General features: G+C 28.2%; 1 protein-coding gene across 2 annotated transcripts in view; it reads left to right on the top strand.

The window, feature by feature from the left end:
- The window catches only part of LOC107442050 (laminin subunit alpha-1), a 111,954-nt gene that overhangs the window by 61,789 nt on the left and 26,145 nt on the right, over window positions 1-24,020 (top strand). For both annotated transcript variants that reach the window (XM_016055506.3, XM_016055505.4), the window contains exons 24-49: window positions 67-250; window positions 574-713; window positions 1,732-1,959; window positions 2,496-2,636; window positions 3,773-3,943; window positions 4,379-4,558; window positions 4,706-4,830; window positions 5,604-5,712; window positions 6,455-6,595; window positions 7,616-7,728; window positions 8,470-8,553; window positions 11,927-12,120; window positions 13,126-13,268; window positions 13,347-13,454; window positions 13,711-13,822; window positions 14,331-14,481; window positions 15,728-15,926; window positions 16,318-16,434; window positions 16,859-17,019; window positions 17,110-17,248; window positions 19,814-19,922; window positions 20,009-20,125; window positions 21,748-21,924; window positions 22,005-22,159; window positions 22,857-23,012; window positions 23,155-23,309. In XM_016055506.3, the coding sequence (XP_015910992.1) occupies window positions 67-250; window positions 574-713; window positions 1,732-1,959; window positions 2,496-2,636; window positions 3,773-3,943; window positions 4,379-4,558; window positions 4,706-4,830; window positions 5,604-5,712; window positions 6,455-6,595; window positions 7,616-7,728; window positions 8,470-8,553; window positions 11,927-12,120; window positions 13,126-13,268; window positions 13,347-13,454; window positions 13,711-13,822; window positions 14,331-14,481; window positions 15,728-15,926; window positions 16,318-16,434; window positions 16,859-17,019; window positions 17,110-17,248; window positions 19,814-19,922; window positions 20,009-20,125; window positions 21,748-21,924; window positions 22,005-22,159; window positions 22,857-23,012; window positions 23,155-23,309 (3,809 nt within the window). The remainder of the gene's footprint in view (window positions 1-66; window positions 251-573; window positions 714-1,731; window positions 1,960-2,495; window positions 2,637-3,772; window positions 3,944-4,378; window positions 4,559-4,705; window positions 4,831-5,603; window positions 5,713-6,454; window positions 6,596-7,615; window positions 7,729-8,469; window positions 8,554-11,926; window positions 12,121-13,125; window positions 13,269-13,346; window positions 13,455-13,710; window positions 13,823-14,330; window positions 14,482-15,727; window positions 15,927-16,317; window positions 16,435-16,858; window positions 17,020-17,109; window positions 17,249-19,813; window positions 19,923-20,008; window positions 20,126-21,747; window positions 21,925-22,004; window positions 22,160-22,856; window positions 23,013-23,154; window positions 23,310-24,020) is intronic.

The raw sequence follows: 24,020 nt of genomic DNA, 5'->3' as shown, positions 1-24,020 counted from the left end.
AAAAGTGAAAAATTATATAATTCAATGAAAATTGTTAATTATCAATAAACTATATGCCTGTTGTAGGACGGTTATTGGAACCTACAATCTGGAAATGGATGCGAAGAATGTCACTGCAATAGGACTGGTTCATTAGCATCTGTTTGTGACAAAAACACTGGGCAGTGTAATTGCAAACCTGGAATCGGTGGAAAATTTTGCGACCAATGTTCACCAGGATATTTCATGTTTTCGCCACAAGGTTGCCGAGGTAAGAGTTTTACCACATTTTTTTTAGCGAAAAATTTTTAATTACTTATGTTCGAAAATTTTAATTTCAAACTTAATATAAGTTGCAACCAGTACTGGTTTTGTAGCCTCTTAGTGGCCAAGGTAATTTTGTTTTCGTAGAAAATTGAGAAATTTAAATATATTTGTTCTTGTTATAAAAAAATTTAATTCCAATACATTCTTTTGCATTTAAAAATCTAAAATGTTTATATTAGTCATAGCAAATTATTATATTGCTATCTAAGATAAAATTTTTAATAAAAATGTCTTTATTTCCTACTAAAAAAATCATTACATTTATAGCATGTGAACCTTGCAATAAACCCGGTCATATCTGCGATCCAAGAAATGGACGCTGTGTTTGCCCACCATACACAACTGGTCAGAGGTGCCAAAAATGTGTTCGACATGCTTGGGGTTATGACCCCCTTCATGGATGCAAGGTAAGCTGAAGCTAACTCTATTTGATTCCTCCCTAATAATTATCCACGAATAGTTATTGTTTTTAAACAACAAAAAAATATGTTACTGGTTGTAGATTTATGTGTTGTTTTATTATAAAATTAATTCTGCATATCATAATTCAACCATAAATAAATGTTTTCTGAAACTAAAGGTGATCTCAATTTTTCTTCGTAATTCACAATGGCAGTGAAATTGGTCCAATTAAATGAACTATTAATTGCACATTATCTATCCAGATTTACAATACTATCTATACACAGCCTAATCAATCTCATAGTTTGAAGTTATTTTAAATTACTTACAGTGGTCACACCCATCTTACATACAGACATCTTCTGGTAGATGAATCTGCTGCAGAATGATTTTATTATCAATTAATTTCATTCATTCATAAACCGGTGTTATTTTTATTGCTTGAAAAAAAGTTCCAGTGAAAACTTTTACCATCAAAACATTGGGCAACTTAATTCCATCTAGCTTAGTTAATAACATTCCCATTTCGAAACCAAGCAGCCATTAAAACCAGATTGTTGAAACTATAATGGACCTCTATAACGTTTCCATAGTTTATATAAGATTGAAAGTTACAATCTTAGAATGCCATTTTGGAAGTTATCAATTAATGTATTTTACTCATAAATTGACAATCAAAATCAGTACTATTTTTATTGATTGGAAAAAATCTTCATGATAGCCTTTCCTTTAATTATTAAAACAATGAACATCTTAATTTCATCAAGCTCTTTTAATATTAATAACATTACTATTTTGAAACCAAGTTCATGGCATAGTATAGCCAAAACTATTTTGTCTTAAACCTTAAAATTAACCAATAATCCTATATCAACAATAGTTTTTGTTACTCCCTAATTTTAACTAGTTGACAGGGTTTGTTTCAAGTTTTTATTATTTCTACAGCCATGTAGGATAGATGGCTTGCTTGTTTATTCCCTCAATGATTTTTCCCAGCAACTCAATGAAATTCTTTCTTTCTAGCCTTGTGATTGTAATCGCCAAGGATCACCTCAGCAAAGTTGTGATCCCAACACAGGAAATTGCATTTGTCTTGAAGGTTTTGAAGGTAGACACTGTGATCAATGTCGTCAAGGTTTTTTCAACTTTCCTAAATGCAATAAGTGTGATTGCAATTTTGATGGCACGGTAGAAACACATTGTCGTGATACAGTATGCCAATGTAACAATGCCGGGGACTGTCCTTGCAAAGTAAGTAACTTTATAATTATATAAATTTAAATGTAATGTTAAAGAATTGTTTTGTGTAATCTTCTTTCAGGGTTTAAAGTTGTTACACCTTTACATAAGGGAAAAATCAATATTAAAAGTACCCTAGGTTATCCCAAGAAGTGTTTAAACCAAATAAAGTTGAATATTTTAATTAATATATTCATGTTTGTAGAAATTGAAAGAAAAAAAAAACGTATGTTGATTTTGCTTGTTCAAGTTTAATTAAAACCTCTATCACAGTTTCTAATAGTAAAACAAAAAAATTTTTTTCAATCAAATTTAAATAAAAACATAAAGTTTTAAAAGTGATATGTTAACAATTAAATTCACGTTTCGGTTTATTTTTATGTACACTTTCTATTTGACATTATCAAATTATTTTAGCATTAGGGTGAATTTTTTTTTAAGCTGTAGCAGTTCAATTATAAATATTTGAGTTTAATTTTAAATTTATAATTTCCATATATGTATTCATATGTGAATTTTATCTTACTTTAATATTATAATTAATTTAGCAACTTGTTACTGGACGAAAATGTGATAAATGTGTCGATGGAGCTTTTGGACTTAGTGCTGACAATAAGAAAGGATGCTATGAATGTTTCTGCTTCGGAAAAACAAGAATATGCAATCAAGCTAACATGTATTGGACAAAGGTACAGCAATTGATTAGATAAGTTTCAGTTCATAATGAATAATGTTGTGCAATAAATTGAACAAACTAGGCTATCTGTTTAACTGACATAAGTATTTTATCAAATCAGATACAAATGATCCTACTAATTTTTAATCACAATCGAAAACTGACTCATTTTAGCTTAATAAAAATGATAATTTATTAATGTATTAATGCACTTAACTTTTCTTTAAATCTAAAAACATACATTGACTGATTCTAACAATAAATGTTGTATACAAAGCGTTAAAAAACGATCAGCCTTAATCTATACTTTAAGAATCCTAGTAAGAATTAAGTAAGGTGACCAGGTGCCCTCAAATTTCATTGATTGTCTTCAAAAACTTTCAAACTCTTTAAAGTCAGAAAATGTTTCCAAATTTTGATATGTATCCTCAAATTTCTCTGAAAACTTTCAATCTTTTTTATATGTAATGAAATATCAAAAAAAAAAAAAAAATGCACACGTTTTTTTTAAAGAACAATATAGTTTTGTTTTAAGCGAAAAGCACCATACTAAAACTAACAGATCAAAACACCATATTTGTCTTAAAGTAATTTCAGCAAAAAATAAGCAAATTTTGATAATCATGTACACATTCATTTTACACGTGTTTAAGTGCAGAAAATTATATGATATTTAAAAATTGCTTAATAATGACGTCAAGTTTGTTGAAAATGGCTCTGCACCTGATATTAGTGATTAATTTTTAAAAAATCTTTGTTGCGCAGAAAAATAAATATTTTTCATAAATATATATGTATCCTCAAATCGTTATATTTTAAGGGGAAGCTCTATTTATTGGTCCTCAGATTATGATTAATAAATCTGGTCAGCTTTGTATTAACAAAATAAAGTATAGTATTATTGGGAGCTTTAAACCCTAAGAAACCTAAAGATCATTTTAATATCCAAAGGTAAGTCGGTATCAGGTTGGCAGAATACACTGATATTTTTCAATTCTTCAAAGTATAATTATATATTAAGGATATATTAAGTGATAAAGGAACAATATTAAAAACTGATTTATAAATATGACACTAATTAGATTTTTAATTTGTTAATATAGTTTGAACAACAACATAGTTTGATTTATTTTTTGATATTTTATTTAGGCATCTTTTCCTTCTCGTGAAATATTTGTAGAAGTTGGGACAACTGAAATTCCCACCTTATTGGGCTTCCAAGTTTTTCCAGAAGAAGTAACAGCAAAACGCATTGGTATACCTTATGTCCTAGACAAACCCATGTATTGGAGTTTACCTAAAGATCATTTAGGAGATAAAGTAAGCACAATCTGTACATTTTGTGATTATTTAATTTCAACATTATCTTTGAAATGTTCATGACACATTTTTATACGTGATACATCAAAGTCTGGGCAATTATTCTGCCGCAGATTTATATCATGATCTGTGGCAAAATAATTGCCAAGTTTTGGCAACTTCTGGGTAGCGGCTTACAAAGGTACACATCACAGTAGGAGACCAACTAAAATGGAAAGAAGAAATTAGACTTTTAAAGAAATTAGCAAGTTTAAAATTCATTTGGTACCTTGGTGGTTGTATTTGATTCAACAGATCATGATACGGAAATATTCCTATGATGTCTAAAATAAAAATATATACTTTGTGTCATTTCTCCTATGACAAATAGAACACCTTGCTTACTAGCAATAATAAATTTGATTTCTTTTTATTGATATATTTTTGTATTTTTAGGTTTTAACTTATAATGGTTATTTGAACTTTCATATTGAAAGCCGAGCTTCTTCAAAATTTCCAGACAAGTTTTTAGAAAGTTATCCTTTGGTAATGATGCAAGGGAATCACAGAATCACACTTTATCATTCTGGAGAAATTCATTCATCCAACGCTTTTTATAGTATCAAGCTGCACGAGGTATTTGTTTCCCAATTACGAATTTCTTTAATGATTCTAAGCACACACTAAAAATAAGTCTAAAAATTATTCATTAATATTACTTAATTATTCATTACTTTTTGTGTAACAATTTAAGCCTTTAGGATTTGTTTTGTTTACTTTCAGGATGAGTGGAAAACGTTTGATAATCCACTGTTACCTGTGACTAAAAGTGCATTGATGGTGGCTCTCCAAAATTTGCAATACATTCTCATTCGTGGAGTAGATGGTCCGGACGTCAAATATGCCCGGTAAGATTAAATGATTGATATCTCTTTTTTAAGAAGTCTACATTCTTTTGGTTTAATTGCATTTTGTGACCTAATTCTTCAAGAACTGTATTGAGTCAAACAAGAAACTCTGTTGTGAGATGTCACAAATGAATAGAGTTGAAATCATTTTAACTCCGAACATCAAGGCCATTAATTTTGTTTTATAACCATCGTTGAACAGTCGACCCAATTTTTGGGTTTACGATTACTAATGTTTAACTCAGTAGAGTTGTAATTTTGAACCCAATCCAGAAAACAAGGAAACTCCTTGATCAGTACCCTCAGAGGTATGATTTGTTATGGGAGCATCGAGGACTTTGTGACAGATATAACGTGCATCGGTCACCATCTTCGGCCGGCGGGGATCGAACCCACGACCTCTTGGATATGGGCCCAGTGCCCTACCAACCAGGCTATCTCGGCCCTAAAACAATTGATTATTCAGTTCCTAGTTCCAGAAAAAAACTTTTTTTTCTTTAATCACTTAACCATCTAGAAATTTAATTATCCTTGTTTTTAGTCTAGATTAATGTGACTAATTGGAATTTTATTATTTATATCATAAATGGATTTAAGATCAATTTAATATTTTCACAGCACATATGAACTGATTAGATAAAAAAAAAAGAAATGAAGATATACTACTAAAATAACTATAATTCATAAAACAATGAATTATTAATTTTCATTTCTGATACTGATAAAGAATGTGCTTGTGATATTTTAATCTAACATTGTTTATCGTATTTTAGGTTACTTAATGTTAGTATGGATGTTGCATCTCCAACTTATGCTCTTGCTCCGGCAAAAGGTGTTGAAATGTGTAGATGTCCACGTCAATATACTGGTACTTCTTGCCAGGTATGATTTTCATTTTTAAATGTTTTTTTACAAAGAGTTAGCCATTAAAAATGTAAGCCATAAGTTTTCCCTTTAATTCACAAGCAAATATAGGGAAGCATTGATATTGTGAAATGTATCACAATAATATGCAAGTCAAAATGAGGGATGAACTGAAATCCTGAATCATAGAAAAGAGAGTTAAAGGTTTGTGTCCTAAAAGTCACACAAAAGCCTCAGCAGTCAGCACTCTTGAGCAAAAATCATACAAGCAATTCATTGAATTAAAACAAATTCATGTTAGTAGTTATAACCTTATTTACACTTATCCAGTATATCATGAGCATTCAAAATATATCAAAAGCATGTTACATTAATAAGAAATGATAAAAGATTTACTTATTTAGTTTTCATATTTATTTGATTTTTATATTAGTAATTAAGAATAATTTTTTTTAAAAAACAAGATTTTATTTGCAAGAGTGTTTTTTAAATAAATTTTAAATGTTAGATAAATAAGGAACAAAATGAGTGTTAGTTGTTAAAATATAAAATTACTAACAGTATCTTAAATCTGACTTCTTTTTTTTTATACTTCAAAAATTAGTTTTCACATTTGTGGGCACAGAATATGTATTCTAAACAATTTTATTTTACTGTATGTGAATGTTATGATATAATATTTTTGTTTACTGGGCATCTTTAAAAAAGTCTTATTAAAATTATATTATTTAAAAATTACTCTCTTGAACGTACCATACAGGATCCTGCTCCAGGATATTACCGGAAAAGAAAACCTAATTACCTAAACAGCAAAGATGTTTTAGATTTAGTTGGATGGGCTGAACCATGTGAATGCAATAACCACACAAATGTTTGTGATAAGGAAACTGGCGTGTGCATAGTAAGTAATTCACATTATATTACACTGCAACATTTGTTTATTTTATAGTAAAAGCTAATATATGCATTTCTTAAAATAAATGATGTTGAATTCATTGTGCAATATTGAAAACTGTTATTTAAAAAAAGTAGAATAACAACATAAGAACACAAATAATGAAATAAATGGAGACAGACGATTGTTTCTGTACTGTAATATGTATTATCATCACTTATTGATACACATTATTATAGTTTTAGAACAATAAATTGTGTCCCTAACTACATAATTTGCAATCTTATGTTATTTTTCTATCAAGTGATTGCAAAATTTTGTACCATTCTGAATTGCATTAACAACAAAAAAGTGCTGTAATACGAGTCAATAGTAATGCGAATGGTAAAATCACAGAGGAATGTTAGCACAACAAAAATTGTGAGAAAATACTGAGTGCAATTTACTTATTGATAAAATGCAAAAAAAATCTCCGCATTTGGTCAATGGAAAGAGATTTTTTTTTCAATTGTCGCCCGATAGAAACTGCAAACGTTTAGGAAGACAAAAGAAAATAAATTCTCTACTTTCACTTAACCTAGTCAATTTAAATTTTTAAGCACTCTCTCATTGTCAAGATAATTGCTATGGTAAAAGAAAGAAGAAGAAAAAAGCAGTTTTGTGTAAACTCTCCCAATGGCCTCTGAAAAAAAATCATATATAATTTTGGAAATCATATAAAAATTTATAAAGCAGTAGAAAAATAACACTTAAAAAAATTGAACGTCTAAAAAAATTGAGACGCTTAAAAAATAATGGAAAATACATTATTGATGAGTAAAAACATTTTTTCTTTATTCGTATTTTGAGTAATTTTAAATTTAGCATGGGTTTTTGTAATCACATTCTACCTTATTCAATACTATAGCATAAAGATGCTCATAATTCTTGGGGTAAATATTTCGAGTCTGGATCAATTACGTAAATTTTTGTTTTTGTGTTGATGTTTAATGAAAACCACGTATATTAGAGTCATATCATTTTCAGAATTGTGGAGGAAACACAATGGGAGAACATTGTGATCAATGTATTAAAGGATATTATGGTGATCCATCTCGAGGCCCATGCAGACCATGTGCGTGTCCACATCTCACCAATAGGTATGAACTTTTTCTCTCTATTTCATTAGAGAATGTCATCATATACCCGGTGTTTTAAAATGTCTGCCTTTAATATATATTTTCAGAATGATTGTTGAAAGGAAGTAAAAATACTCACATTAGAAATCATAAATTATTAATTAATAGTGAAAAATTTTTTTTAATTGAAATTTGATGCATCATTATTGAGGAAAGCAATGTTAAAAATATCCAAACTTGTTTGATTGCTGCAGGATAAAAAGAGGAGTTACAAGGCGAGTGTTAGAAGTATCTTAGTTTCAAGAGACAAGCTGATTTTCCAGTTTTGAGTACTGCCTTCCTCAGCAAGGGATTCAATAGACTTCCATAACGTTTTTGTTTATTCATTGATTAAAAATTGATTTGCAACACTTAATGCATACTTTTTTTGAGATGAATTAAAAAATATATCTTAAGGGTGATTGTTACAGATCACTTTATAACCAAATTTTGAGTTTCAAAGTATTTATATGAAATATAATGATAGCTGATTACAGTGTTAAACCTTCATTTTCGATACTATATTGAAATACGGACTACATTTTTTAGATACAACAAAAAATTAAAACTGTTGTCGTTCCTAATTACCACATTGTGTTGTATAAATAAAAAAATGACTTCATGCTGTTCTTGTGTTATATATTATAAGGTTCTTGTGTTATCTTTAATAATGTAAGTGTTATATTTCATAATGTTATTTATTTTTTTATCTTTTTCATTTAGCTTTAGCGATACTTGTGTACCTGATGCCTTAGATTATACTTGTATTAATTGCCAAGCTGGATATACAGGACGACATTGTGAAAAGTAATTGATTTTTTATACTTTTATATGGATTAGAAAATTAATAATTTATATTACATCAGGACTACTGATTAACGATAAAATTGCAATATGTTTGTCTTCTTAGCACTTTTAAAATATGTAAATTTTATATATTTGTTTCATTCATTGTCATTACTGCTTAGATTTTTATATTATTGTTAAGATGACAAGATGTTAGAGGCTTTTAAAGTGTAAAAAACCTTATTCATAGTCTTTTTTTTTTTAAATATATTGGTATGATAAAATGAGCACAATTTCTAAGCAATTATTTTAAATTAGTTTGTAACCCTAAAACAATGATTTTATACATCATGTTCTATAAAAAAAAGTAAAATAATAAATGAAATTGTATGTATGAGGACATACAATAAAATTGTTTTAAAAAACGATCCTATGAATTGCACAATCCCTAAATCATTTTTCAAGTTTCTGAATCATGGTAAACCAAGAAATGTTTTAACTTTCAAATAAAGGGAAAAGTATGTTTATAGTCCATTCCACCTTAAGTTGGCACTGGAGAGAAAGGTAGGAAATGTAATGCTCCGCCTTTGAAAAGTAGTTCTTCGCTATTTTGGAATTAATTGCAGTTTAAATGCGCGTACAAATATAAATAAATGTTGCATAGTTAGAAAAGTATATCTTGAAACATTCATTAGAAGTTTTTCATGTTTAAATGTATTTAACTTATAAATACTTTCTCAGTAAAGCGAATGTGCAAAGAAGAAGGAGGTGCTTTAGTTTGGCGCTGAATTAGCTTTCAAGGACAAGGAATTGGCTCATTGGCTATGTTTCTACACTGGTCAGTCAGCTTTTCCATTCGCCTTGGCTTTGCTTAAGTGTCTTATCTCTTGTGCAGTTCTTTTTTCTTTTTCTTTTTTTATATTTGATTATTTAATTTTCTAAATATTAACCTCATCTGTACAATATTTAATGAAAAAATTTTTCCCCTCAGAATAAATGAAAAAAAAAAAAAAACACCCCAATAGACAGGTGAATATTATTAAACTGATGACAGTTGAGCATATTTGCTGTGTTGTGTGAACAACGCAGCAAATTCAACATGTGATTTTATTATTATTTTTTTACGGCAAAAGAAAAAATTGTTTTCGCTTTATTCGATCTCTGTAAAGATTCAAATCTTGCGTCTTTTGCGCCATGTTTAGTTCTGAAGTACAATTCGCTTTTTATAGGAACTTAAATAATGTAAAAATTTAAGATTTTTAGTTTGTTCAATTAAAGGGATTTTTAAATGTTATCTGAAATACAATTTCCATAATAGAAGTGTTAATCCGTTAGTTATAAACTAATAAAATGTATAGGAATTGAAATAATTTCAAAAAAGACGCAAAATTTGAATCATTAATTTTTTTTAAACAATGAAAGGTTAATTTAAACCAATCAATATTTTAATAATTACTTTTGAAATACAAAGCCCAAAAAGCTGAGAAATCCTTTCTCTTATGTAGAAAATATTAAGATATTTCAGTATCTGACAAAATATTTCGAGACTAACTAATTCTACTGTACTTAAATAACAAATTATAGGGATTTTTCTCTTAAGCCTCCTTTCACCTGCAAAGATCCTGAAAAGTTCTGATATTTCAAAATATGTATTTTCTTTTGAAGAAATGCGCCTACCCATCCAAGTAGAATTTCGCCTGATGAGAAATTGTGGATTGAATTGAATTCAGGGCTACCCCACAAAGAGTTTGCAGAAGGAACTGTCAACTGTTAAAATATTAAACGAATAACATGATAACCACCAGGATAGGTGGTTATCATGTTATTCAAAGAGTTCCTGTTGAGTCTAAGAGGGTGGGATATGGCAGCTGAAAACATGGGGGGGGGCGAACAAACAGTACGCCCCCTCCATATGGATAATACTAATTATTTTTTTTCAGGTAAGTTCTTTTGTCTCTTAGAAGCAAATATATTTCAGAAAAAAAAATTTTGTAGTAAAAAAAAAAACTTTTCTGAAAATTTTTTTTTAATTTTTTATTTATAAAAAAAAAAAGAACAGTAAATATTAAAAAAACATAGGTATGATATTTTTCATGATCAATGATTTCCTGCCTATGTTGACTTTTTCTTCCCCAACAAAACACCAATGAGGGATAAATTAATGTACATTAATCTACAAAAAATAAGCATATAAAAATAAATATTTAAAACAAAGTATTTATGAGCATCTATGCATTTCGTTTTTTTTTTTACTTAGATATCATCAAAAAAGAATCTTTTTAAATATATTTTTCTTTAATTAAAATTAGTTTCGTTTAATTAAAAAATTATAATAAGAAAAAAAAAAACAGTAAGTATTATAAAGCATAAGTATGATCTTTCTCATGATCAATAATTTCCAGCCTATGCTGACTTTTCCTTCCCCAACAAATCACCAATGTGGGATAAATTAATGTACATTAATCTACAAAAAATAAGAATAAGAATATAAAAATAAGTATTTAAAACAAAGTATTTTTGCGCATCTATGTATTTCGTTCTTTTTTTTTTTTTTTTTTTTACTTAGATTTCAGCAAAAAAGAATATTTTTAAATATATATATTTTTTTCTGTTTAAAATTAGTTTCGTTTAGTTAAAAAATCATAATAAGAAAATCTGCTCTTTAAATACTAATTAAGAAATCAGCTTACAACTAGTATCTTAAAATAATAATTATGAGAAATGCTCTAAAAAATCGTGCTCTTTTCCGTATTCTGCACAAAATTTTAGTACGATTCTTGGTTTTAAAAAAATAAAAATCGGCGTTTTGCTTTCTTAAACGCCAATACTGGCCACTTTCTCTCCCTTTGTTGCTACCTCATCCCCGTACTGACTTAAAGAGTAACCCAGTTTCCATGTAATCCGGTCTACCTACCTTTCTCTCCAGTGCCAACTTAAGGTGGAATAGACTATAGTAAATTGAATGTAGATATAAACATAACGAAGTTGCTCACAAGACAATTTTCTTAGAAAATTGTCGTATTTAAAGTAGAAAATTTTCTTAGAAAATTGTTGTACTTAGCAAAATAAATTTATATTTTATGCTTGTCACAAGCATATTTGTTAACTAAATCAGAAAATTAAATGTTTTTTTAATGCTATACAACGTGTTCTTTCATTAATTTTTTCAATCATTTTATACCGTAATTAAATTTCAATTGCATAAATTTTTAAAGCAAATTCTAAATTGCGTTAATTTAGAGAGCAACTGCTTTTAAGTGATATATTTTTACCCTTGTAAAAATAAATTTAGCCGCGTTAATTAATTAATTATAAAAATAAATCTGGAAGGTCAATTTCTATTAATTAATCATTTTAATAAAATAAAAAATTTTATAACCATCAATTTATTTAGATGTGACTTGGGATATTATGGTGATTTGACTGTAGAAACTGGAAAGTGTCAACCCTGTAATTGTAACCCATATGGTTCTCGAAGAAGAGAATGTGACTCAAGAACTGGTCAGTGTCAGTGTAATGAAGGAGTTAGTGGAAGAGATTGTACTGTTTGTAATCCTGGCTATATCTTAACTGAATATGGCTGCAAATGTAAGTACACAATAACAGCTTTTATTATTTTAATTCACTAGAATTGATTTGAATAAACTTTATGACATGAATTGTTATCAAAAAGGGCTTTAACTATCACATGATTTTAGAGACAAGTAAATTGAAAGCAAGTTTTAATTTATTTTGCTTGCTTGTTACAATGTGGTATGTTGTTTATTTACAAATTTTACTTATAAGTCTTCACATTTGATCATATATGGAGGAAGAATATTGTTGTTTGTATATTTTATTGCAATCGCTTAAAATTAAAGACAAAATTATTTTGTTATGTTTAAATTAATGTTATATTTGTCAATTTATTTTCATTTATTTTATTTTAAAATTACTAGTTATCATGTGAGGATGAAAGCTCTGTAAATTTTTTGTCTAGTCTCTAGGATTATTAAATGAAGTGTTAAAATTTTATAATTGAAGAGCTGAGTAGATGAAGGTTTTTAAAGGACAATTTAGTGGATTTGAGTATATAATTTATGCATCACTTACTTACTTATTCATAGGCTCTACAGCACATGAAGGACCTTGGCCTCCTAACATTTATACATTGGTATAAAGAATATGCTTTGCTATTATTTTTTGTCCAAAAGCTTTAAACTGTCCAAATCTATAAATCCTTTATTTTGTTTTAAATTAAATTCATTCAAATTTCTTTACACCACAGTGTCAAACTCTCATAATATTTTAATTTGTTCCTAAAAGAGAAGATTTTTAAAGCTACTCGTCAACTGCCCATAGCAAAATGAGCTTGAACCTTCTTCTACTCCAGAAACATTTTTGAGATTATAACTTCAACTATTGAAATAAGCAAAATTTAATTACTAGGTAAATAGTTTAATAAGACTAAGAGGAATCTTTCTCAGTAAAATTTCAAGTTTCTCAAAAACATCTCTTAGAACATACTTCCACTAAGCCTTTTAGTTGAATGAAATAATAATTTCAATGGCAAATCATATACCTAGATCTTATTTATTTTATTTTCTAATGAAGCTTGTGAGGATGAATGCACTGGAATTCTTCTGAGGGAACTTTATGACATGAAGTTGCGCTTAGATAGCACAAATCTGACTGACTTACCTAGATTGCCATGGGGATATCTGGACAAAATTTCAAATGAAGAAAAACGATTAAAAGTAATATATAGTAATATTGATTTTGATTAATTCAGGACAATATTGATAATAGATAATCAATACATAACGTTTTTTTAGCCTCTTGTTGATGATTATCAAAGAAATGTTACTAAAGGAAAAGATCTTGTAGATAAATTTACATTCTATTTGGAGCTTGAAGCTAAAGCAGACATGCTTTTAGTTAGAGTGAGTAACCATATTGTTCTAAATTACGTATAATTTATTGTTTGTTGCATATACATGAGTGAGTAATTTTTTTTTTTTCGTTTTAAATGAAATTTAACCAGAATATTATAATTTTTTAAAGAAAATTCACCTAGTTGCAAAGTAAAATTTGATAATTAATAAATTATAATTAATAAAAATAGATGAAAACGAAAAGCCATAAGTATTTTTTTCTTGTCTTACGTTCTGTTTGTTTTCTTGTCTTGTCTAACGTTAGGCCAAAGGATATGTAGGAAAAGCAAAAGATACTTCCGTGGATGCAAAAGATACATTTGATGAAGCAAAAAAATTGTTAGAAGAATTGAACAAAATGAGACAACATATAAAAGGTAAAATTTTTCTTACAACTTATGATTGACTTTTTGCTTTTTATGAATAGATTTTGTTAATAATGTCATAAAATAATTTACTTTTATTTGAATGGTTTTAGTTATTTATTTCGTAAGACTTAAAGAAAATTAAGAAAGCTTGTTATATTTATCAAATTTGATAGCTCACACATACTATTTTAGATATTTAACAAGTGTGGATCTCTTAATACAATAAATTTCTTTTAATAAAGTGAAATTTAATCAAATATATAAAAATCATTTCTTTTAGCAACATAAATTTTTCTTAAAGAATTTTTGAATTTAAATTTGAAAAACGTTTTAATCTTATATTAAACTCAAATTTTTATTGTTGACTCTTAAACTTTCTATTTTAAAAAAAAATTTGTAAAAGAAAATTTAAAATTTCCTGTAAGAGTATTTCTAAAATGTCAAGTTATATAATATATATATATAAATATATATAATATTATTAAAATAAAAATTGACTATAATTTTTCACCTTTAGATTTAGTGGCTGAATTGGAAGCACAGGGTAAAGATCCTACTGGTCCCGGTGTCTCTGTGGAGAGAATGTTGCGTGAGGCTGAAAGAATGCTTCAGGAAATTAAATCCAGACAATTTGGACCTGATAAAGAAAATGCAGACAGAGAATTAAGGTTTATGCTGAAAAGATTTCTTTGATTTGAATTCTTACATTTATATATTTAAAAATAGTTATTTATATCTATAAAATAAATTAAAGAAACTCTCTTATAAGTACACAGTTTCTTATCTTCTCCTTGAATTAGGAAATATGTAATGGAGAAGGATAAGGTATATTGAGATAGTGTATAGTATTGAGATGCTGCCTAGACTGAAGACTGCAATCCTAATCCTAGTTAAAAAATTATTTTCTCATAATAAAAGATAATTTATTCTGAAAATAAGAGATTTTTTTTTTTAAAAAAATGAAGTGAAAATCATAGAGAAAACATAGAAAATAATACAGATTAATAAAAAGAGAAGAGGAAAAAAAATGAAAATATATAATCTCTTCATCAGTTCACATAATTATTACAATACAGATTAATAAAAAGAGAAGAGGAAAAAAAATGAAAATGTATAATCTCTTCATCAGTTCACATAATTATTACAATACAGATTAATAAAAAGAGAAGAGGGGAAAAAATGAAAATATATAATTTCTTCATCAGTTCACATAATTATTACAATACAGATTAATAAAAAGAGAAGAGGAAAAAAAATGAAAATATATAATCTCTTCATCAGTTCACATAATTATATACAGTTCACATAATTATTACAATACAGATTAATAAAAAGAGAAGAGGAAAAAAAATGAAAATGTATAATCTCTTCATCAGTTCACATAATTATATACAGTTCACATAATTATTACAATACAGATTAATAAAAAGAGAAGAGGAAAAAAAATGAAAATATATAATCTCTTCATCAGTTCACATAATTATTACAATACAGATTAATAAAAAGAGAAGAGGAAAAAAAAAAGAAAATATATAATCTCATCAGTTCACATAATTATATACGCATTCCTTTTGCGGATATAATCGTGTGAGCTGATGAAGAGATTATATCCTTTCGTTTTTTTGTTTTCCAGCTTTTTAATATATATTTTTAACTTTTATAATATTTTTTTGAAGAATGTTTTATTTTAATAATTTTTCTTCATCTCTTTTTATTAATCTTTATTATTTTCGATGAGTTCTATATACTTGCAGCTTATGCACAGTAAATAAAACTTATTAATTCTCTTCGTTTTTCTTTTTGTCTTCATTGTGCTACATATAAAGTCTAACAATACTATATTCATATAATCACTATCAAAACAAGTAAATTTCATTACTTTTACATTAATCTAAAATTATTTCGTTGTTTTAGAAAAGCACAAAATTTACTCAACAACATAAAAAAACTCACACTAGACCGTGCACGAGTTGATGACTTAAAAGACAGATTAAAACGGTTAGATGAAGTGCTGTCTGATATGATTAAAAACATAGATGAAAGTGTGAGAAAGCCAATGGAGAGAACTTTAGAAACCTTAAAGGTTGGAAGAGGACGAGAAAGAGAAGTCAATGTAAGAAACCTTTTGAAACAAATAATTAGTACCTATATTAAATTGTCTATACACTAATAATGTAATGGTAAATTTTGCACTATAGATTGTTATTGTCCTGAATGAAATTATTAGTTTCCTTCATAAGTCAATTCATAATTCTAAATTTCATACCAATGATTACAAGATTCTAATAAAATCAATAATAAAGCTAATGATTCTTTAAGCACATTGAAAGTAAGTCTGTAAGTATTTTTGAAGTAAAGGAAAGTTCATCATATGAATTAGTTTAATAGTTATATATAGTGACATTTCACTTTTTGGGTAACCTGAAATGTTTTATAATTTCTGTCGTATAATTTTTATTATCACCATGTTTTATAACTTTTCGAAATTTACTACTTTTTTATAGGCAATTGTGGGAGAAATATACGATTTCGTTGATTCTGCTAATAAGACTTTAAAGGAGGCTGATGAATTACTTGGTTTAGCTAATGGAGCCATTATTGACGCAGCTGTAAAATTTGAAGTAAGCCATTTTTATTTTATGATTTTTATCTGTTTGTAAATAATGTATGCACTATCTTTTAAAATTACTCATTCTTCATTTAAAAACAAATGTTCAAAAATTATGGATAGGAACGAAGCCTATGACTAAAGATATACTTAATTAATATATATATATATACTTATACAAAATAAGGTCATATTCTACCAAATAGAACTAAAATAATTCATGTGGCCCCTAAACTTTCTCAATTCTTTAACTTTTTCTCTAATAAGTAAGGTAGCTCTTCAAAAAAATTATCTTAGTAATGATTTAAGTTATTATTAAAAAAATGTTTTCAAGTGTTTGAAAATTGTTTCTTCTATTACAAAATACATTTGAAGATTGTATTTTGCACTTTAAAAATTGGACTAACCTAGCAATTACTTTTCCTATTTAATTCTAGTTCTTACCGCGACTATTAAGAGATTTGGACAACGCCACCAACCAATTAGATGAACATCAAAGCATTTTAGCACGTTTGAATCCTCTGTACAAAGAAAAATATGTTATTCCAGCTCAGAAACATGCAGATGAATTGGAAAGACAAAGTGAACTCCTTGCAAAGTGAGTATTACTCTTTACTTGTTGTACAATCATAACAGTTTTTGTTTTATGACTACAGAATAAATATTAATATCGATCCTAATTATTTAGTTTATTCCGAGCTACTAAAGATTTGTCAAAACTACCTTTGGAAGCTGCAAAAGCTTATCAACGTATCGTCGATGCTATTCTTGCTGCTGACTTAGCTGCACGAGAGGCTGAAATAGCTGCAGAAAATGCATATCGCCAGGTTAGCAGAATTATTTCTTTTTAATACCTATTTGAAAAAGGCATTATTCCATTTAAATTTATAATTGCTATTATTCTATCTTCATAAGTGGATGAGCCGTGGTTGCTCAGTAGTTAAGGCACTGAGCTATTATAGTGAGTTGCCAGAGATTGAGTGGGGTTCAATCTCTGGCAACTGTTGAAAGCCCTCCCAGCTTCAGACCAATGGATACCACTCTGGTGTGTAGGTTCAATCTTGCAAGGAACTATATTTCAGCAAATAATGATGACTTGAGAAAGATAAGTTATATAATAAAACATAAGTACATTTTAAAAAATTAAAATTGTTAAACAGTACAATTTATACATAGTTATAGAAAGAGTATAGTTTATACATTATACAATATTATCTATACATTATTAGACAACTGCTTAGGCACAGAATAATGTTCTAGCTGGGGTGAAGAGAAGCCAGTTAGGTAGAATAGAAGTGCCAGTTAAGGTGTAAACAAACGTACACCTTCCAAAATCGATGCTCTTTAAATAGTAAAACTTATTCATATAGCTTCTGTAAGTTTTTCAAGTTCCCCAGGTACTTAAAATTGCTTACAAAACTCGCAGAGTAGAATTTGTTAAATGGAGGCAAGGCACTTAAGGCAACTTATGCGTCATCTTTCGGAATAACTGCTGTAATTTAATATCATAGCAAGTAAAAAATATTGCACTACCTTGTCAAAGAAGTAAAGGTGGTTAGTGAGAAAAGCTGACAATATTGCCACCATCTAACCATTGGTCACGACATCTTGGATCAACCTCCTTAACCCTTCTGGTCTACAATGGGCTGTGGTGGGAATTCTATATTTTACTTTTCACACAAATGAATTTGAATCAATAATGTTCACCAAAGGAAGATTTGTCAAGTTGAGTTTAAAAATTAAGAAATAAAATTAATATAGATTAATTTTAATGCACTTATTCATAAACTTTCGCAGTAGACTCAAGACTTCTGAATTCTTGAGTAAGTATGAATGTCATTAACTCTCATCTGTATCTGTGTCATATGAAGCGAAAAATCTTATAGTTAGCTGATAATTGACTCTAATGCATAATCCCATCTTCTATGTGAGTCAATGTCCCTCTTCCCAAAACATAAGTGAGCTGCTGTGCGAGTAACAGATGCTGATCATAATCAGATCTGTTACACACGTATAGATGACTTAAAACAGATGCTGATAAAATCCTACACAAAAACAAATACAAGCTCGCAATTTGCAGTTTTTGTTTTAATATTGTATAGTAAACAACATTATATTAAGTGACTAGGATTCCTCTTAATCCTAGATAACTAAACATTCAGCAAATAGATACAAAACTTTGCCTGTTTTAAGAAATTGAGATGTGACTGTAACACTTTAACAAGGAAACTTGCAAACTTTGAGCCAATATTGAAAACTTTGACACGAATCATTTAGCCATAATTTTAATAAATATTTAAGATTATTTCTATTAAGCTACACTAATTTGTTTCATTAAAAAATTTACATTTTTAATTTATAGAGTATGATTTAAATTCTACAAAATGAGTCTTTAGTGTAATTATCTTGGGATAAGTAATATTTTTGAATACTTAACTGAAGTTAAAGTTTCAAATTAATAAAATTTATCACTTCTTTGTACCTGTTTTGTATAAAAAGAATGCAAAATTTGGTGAAAAAATTTATATTTAAATTTTGTTATCTCTTTTTACTCAAAGAACTAATTTAAATATGTAATTAAACAACTATAAGTAGCAAGGAAATATAAAAGACATAACCACAACCAAAATTTATTTTTTCCATTCTTAAACTAACAATCATGAAATATATAGTAGCAATAATTAAAAATTACAAAACATAAGTTTCAAGATTCAGAGTGGTGAATATCGTAGGCATGGTAATTGTGATTGAGAATTCCTTTCAAATAATAAAATGAAAGCAAAAGTCACCAGAGAAAAAAAACTTATTTATACTAATGTTTATTTTAATTATGTGAAATAATCAGAAAAACTTTTATGAGAAGTATTTTGATGTAAAAAGTTGAGAGACATTAAGTAAAATTGCAGTAAATTAAAGGTAAATATTTTAAAGTTGCAAAACAATGCGTCTACCCAAATTTTGTGTTTAGAAATTTGAGATATCATATAGTATTTTTAATTTTAATGTAACAAAAAAACATGAATCTGAATAATGAACTTTGTTATAGCTTTTCAAAATGTTTGGAGTAGACCTGATAACAACTGTTAATTATTTAAATAAACTTGTTTCATAATTTAAAAAAGTGTTTTTGGATTTATATTATTTTTTTCTTCTGTTTTTATTGAATATTCTTTGTTGTTTTTATTGTAATACATTTAAAAGAATAAAACTTAACTATATTAATCCACTTTTAAAAAAAAAGAATTTTGAAAAATTTTAATCATGAAGTAAAATTGCTATTATTAAACTTATTATAGTAAAGTTATATGGAATTAATAATTCAGAAATAGGTTTTGATTACACATCTTAATCTTGAAAAATATCCACAAAACTATTTTAAAATTACATTTCAGGCCTATCCAGATATTGGGGACGCTCTTACTGAGCAGGCAGATAAAGCTAGAGCAAAAAGCCTCCAATTATTGTTGGAAGCACAGAAACTAAATGATGAGAAAGTTCCTGGTAAATGCAATTAATTTAAGTATTTCCTATTATTAACTATGCATTATAATATGGTCACATTAATTGAATTTTCTTCTTTCTAATAGAATTGGAAGAAAAAATGCGAGAAAGAAAAAATGATTTGGACAATCTTGCTGAAGATCTTGCCTTTGGAAAAAGAAGCAATGATATAATTAACCGAGAACTAGATACACTTCCTAAAGGTTTAATTATTTATGTCATGATTTTAAACTTGTGTTTTAAACCTACATGGATTTCTATATTTCTACATTACTTAGTACTAATGTAAATGATCATATTTATAGGCAAATAAAAACTACGCTATGTATTCCGTATTTACTAAGTTAGTTACTATTTTAAGATATCATTAAAAAATGGTCAGGTAAATATGTGGGATTGACAAAAAATCATGTAATTTATTAGGGATGCATAGTTAAGTTTCATATTTTGCTTTATTTAATAAAGTTATATGATTGCATAAAAAAACTCAAGAGGTAAATTTCAACAATAATCAGTGATAAACCTGTAGAAGTTCAAACCAGTATCATGAAAAGGAAATACAAAGGCCAGGCATTTAGTCTAGGAAGGTATTCCTTCAATGAACTAAGAACACTAAATCTTATGACTACCTTGATCACTATTATTTTTAAGTCATTGAAATGATAATATGTACATTCAATAATGCAGTTTTAGGTGTTTGAAATCTTGAATATCTTTTTATAATTAAGAAAAATTTATTAACAGTCTGTATAAATAATAAATTCTCTACCATAGAGTTATTTAGTTTAAACTTATGTAATACTGAATCTGAAATATTGAAGTAAATTTTCTTAGAGGTACTTAGCTATTTCTAATGCTTTTTTTCTTTAATTGGCTTTATTTTATCCTCTTCAGTGATTTCATTCCTCTTTGTTGGGATATTTAAAGCAAGAGTTTGTTTGGGCATCTACCCAGCCCAGTATGCAACTGAATTGCTGGTATTTCTCATTTTAGTTCAAGTAAAAATGGTAATGGTACTTTTTATTTACGTCGCACTAGAACTTCACAATGAGCTATTGGCCAGGGTCAGGGAAACATCCCTGAGGATGATTCGGACACAAGATACAAACGTCACATCCTGTTTCATAGGGAGGACACATTCACACACCATCCATCCGTAGATAGTAATTTTGACCTGAACCAAATCATGATCAATCTCTAAATCTAGTACTCCCAGAGATATAGATTTGTTATGGGAACTTGAAGCACTTTGTAACCCCGAGAGATTTAGCATGCACAAGTCACCATTTTGTAGTCTTTGACTGACTGATTTCCAACTCACGACCTCTCGAACATGGGCAAAAGCCCTACAAGCCAGGCTATCCCAGCCGTCAAGAAAAGTGCATAAATAAAAGTTATCAATACTACTAAACTAAACTCAGTGGAGCGACAGCCCATAGAGGGCCAAGGCTAACTGTGCCCATCTCAGTTTTCTTGACCTTGGGCTCTGGGGTGCAGGAGCAGATGTTCCGGTCAGGTGGTCAGCCGAACGCGGAACCCCCAGTGTTTAGTGCCCAAGCATGCTTGGTACTCATTTATCGATCCACTGAAGGGATGAAAGGCTGGGTCAACCTTGCCCGAGGATCGATCCAGGGACCTGTGGCACTACAGCGCGAAGGCAACCGCTCAGCCACCGGGCGTCAAAGTTATCAATAGTTATCTATTTTTAAACGCATCTGGTATTTTTATTGTTTTATTGATTTGAATTCATTGATCTGTTCATTTATTATTTTAATAAAACTTAAAATAGTAAAGAAATTTTGTATAACACTTTTTTACCCCATAGGTGTTAAACCCATTTTAGATGGTGCAGTTAGGGCAGCCAAAACAGCTGAGGATCAAGCTAATAATGCTAACAGAAGAGCTGATGAGCTCTTGCAAAGATTAGACAATGATTTAACACCAAAATTTGAATCGATTCGGGCTGGAAGTGTTAGTGGTTTAGACAATTTAACCAGAATAAGTAAGATCACTATTTTTTCATACACAGAATAAACTCATTCTGAAACATAATTCAATATTAATGGTTGGTTGCAATTTCAGTTCAGAAAGCGAGAGAAGATACCAAAGAGGCATCAAGGTTAGCTGATAGTGCAGATTCTAAAGCTAAAAGAGTCAGAAAACAGCACGAATTGACAAAATTGAATTTGAAGGAGCTTAAAGACAAAATACTGTTAGCACGCCAAAAAGCATCTAGTGTATGTCACAATTTTTACTTTCTATCTAGTATTACTATCTAAGGTTGTTAAGGCATATTACTTCTATATATTAAATTCTATTAAAGAAAAAGAATTTGATTTATTTTTATGCTTAGATTAAAATGACAAGAATTTACACAACTATTCAGTTCTGTATATATTTTTCACCATTTAGATAGTTTTTGTGTGGACTAAGTTTTATTGCTTAGAGTCAGGATTCGAATTTTAAAAGCGTTTTATGCACACAAAAAAGAATATATATATTTCCACTGAATTGATAGTTAACAGACCACAATTTCTATATGATTTTATATGAAGTATGTTCCACTGTAGTTCTTAATAATTGTGGAATTTACTGTAACTCATATAACTGGAGAGAGAACTAATCAAATTTATATATTTCAGACAAACAATTAAAGGGAAAAAAATTTGCCTCCTTGAAATTAAGCTTTATTCATTCAAGGCAGTCTAAAATTATAATTAGTTATTTTTTAAATTTCTTCGCAGTGATTTTTTTTTATTAAAATCACTTTGAAAATAACAATTATAGTTCAATAGCAGACCTTTTTTTACAAATATTTTTTTTCCCTTGCAAGCGAACATTTGTAAAAAAATTAAATTGTATCATTTGATAATAGGAATAAATTTTAGAATCCTTTTCTTGAATGTTGTTTAATACTTAAATTATTTTTTTTAGATTCGAATTGGATTAACTTCTGACACATCTGGAACTTGTATGCGATCCTATAGTCCCACTATAGAACCATCCACCACCAATAACATAGTTCTGAACTATGCAACAAAATCAAATGCTGAAGACAGCTTATTATTTTTTATTGGCAGTTCTAAAGAGGTAAGATTTGTTTCATTCCAAGTTCATGCTATAAAGTTTTATATTTTTTTATAAGGTTTTATTATTCATTAAAAATATTTAGATTGAAGTTATCTTATTGCAAAAATTATGCTCAGCAGTTTAATTGTTTGTTACATTTTAGGAAGATTTCATGGCTATTGAGATGGTAAACAGAAAAATACGATTTCTTTGGAATGTTGGGGGTGGTACTAAAGTAATTGTTCACGACAAGGAAATTGAAACAAACAATGAACAACTTTTGAAAAATAGTCAGTGGTTCAAGATTGAAGCTAACAGGTACTATTTTATAAAAAAAATATTTATCATGCCCTTATGTAGTGATTAACTCACTGCTAAAAGGCGAGTTGATCACACTTCCACTAAATAATGAAAGAAGTTAACAGATTAGAAAAAGATAAGCCGGCTCGTTAGGCTGTTTTTTTAATAGTGGGGTATATCTTTTAATATGTTTGCATTTCAACCGCTGAGGGTCATTTATATTTCTTTATAAATCTCTTATTGTTTTAAAATGTTAATAAATGTTTTTGCTGCTGTTATTACAGATTTTTTACTTGGATTTATTTTTAAGCAATTAGGGTTTGTCAGACCTATTGAGTTGCTGCTTTCAAATTTTTTTTTAAATATAAGCATGCACTAGCTATGAAGGAAACTTCCTTTATCTATACTTATCATACATTTTCAAGAATAAAATCCCAACTCAAAAATATAAAACTTTTGTTTAAGAAGAAGTTTTCAGTAAAAAATGAACAAGGATCTAGAGTCTAAGTTATGTATATTTTGAACTAATGTATTTCTGCTGTGCTATATCGGAATAGTTTTTAGAATAGCTTTATTGTTTTTGTTGATTAACAATATAATAATTTTTAATCTAATTCTAAGAGTTTATCAGTGTTTCAAAAATTGAATATGCATTAAAAACTTTAAAATATTATTAAAATGCTTTGATATTTTTTTAAATCGATATTTAATTATTGTTCAGTTAAGAAA

This window comes from Parasteatoda tepidariorum, chromosome 9, assembly GCF_982258835.1.
Source record: "Parasteatoda tepidariorum strain Cologne lab strain chromosome 9, Ptep-v5.0, whole genome shotgun sequence".
NCBI lineage: Eukaryota > Metazoa > Arthropoda > Arachnida > Araneae > Theridiidae > Parasteatoda > Parasteatoda tepidariorum.
Note: the sequence above shows the minus strand (reverse complement) of the source record. Positions and strands in the feature narration are given on the sequence as shown.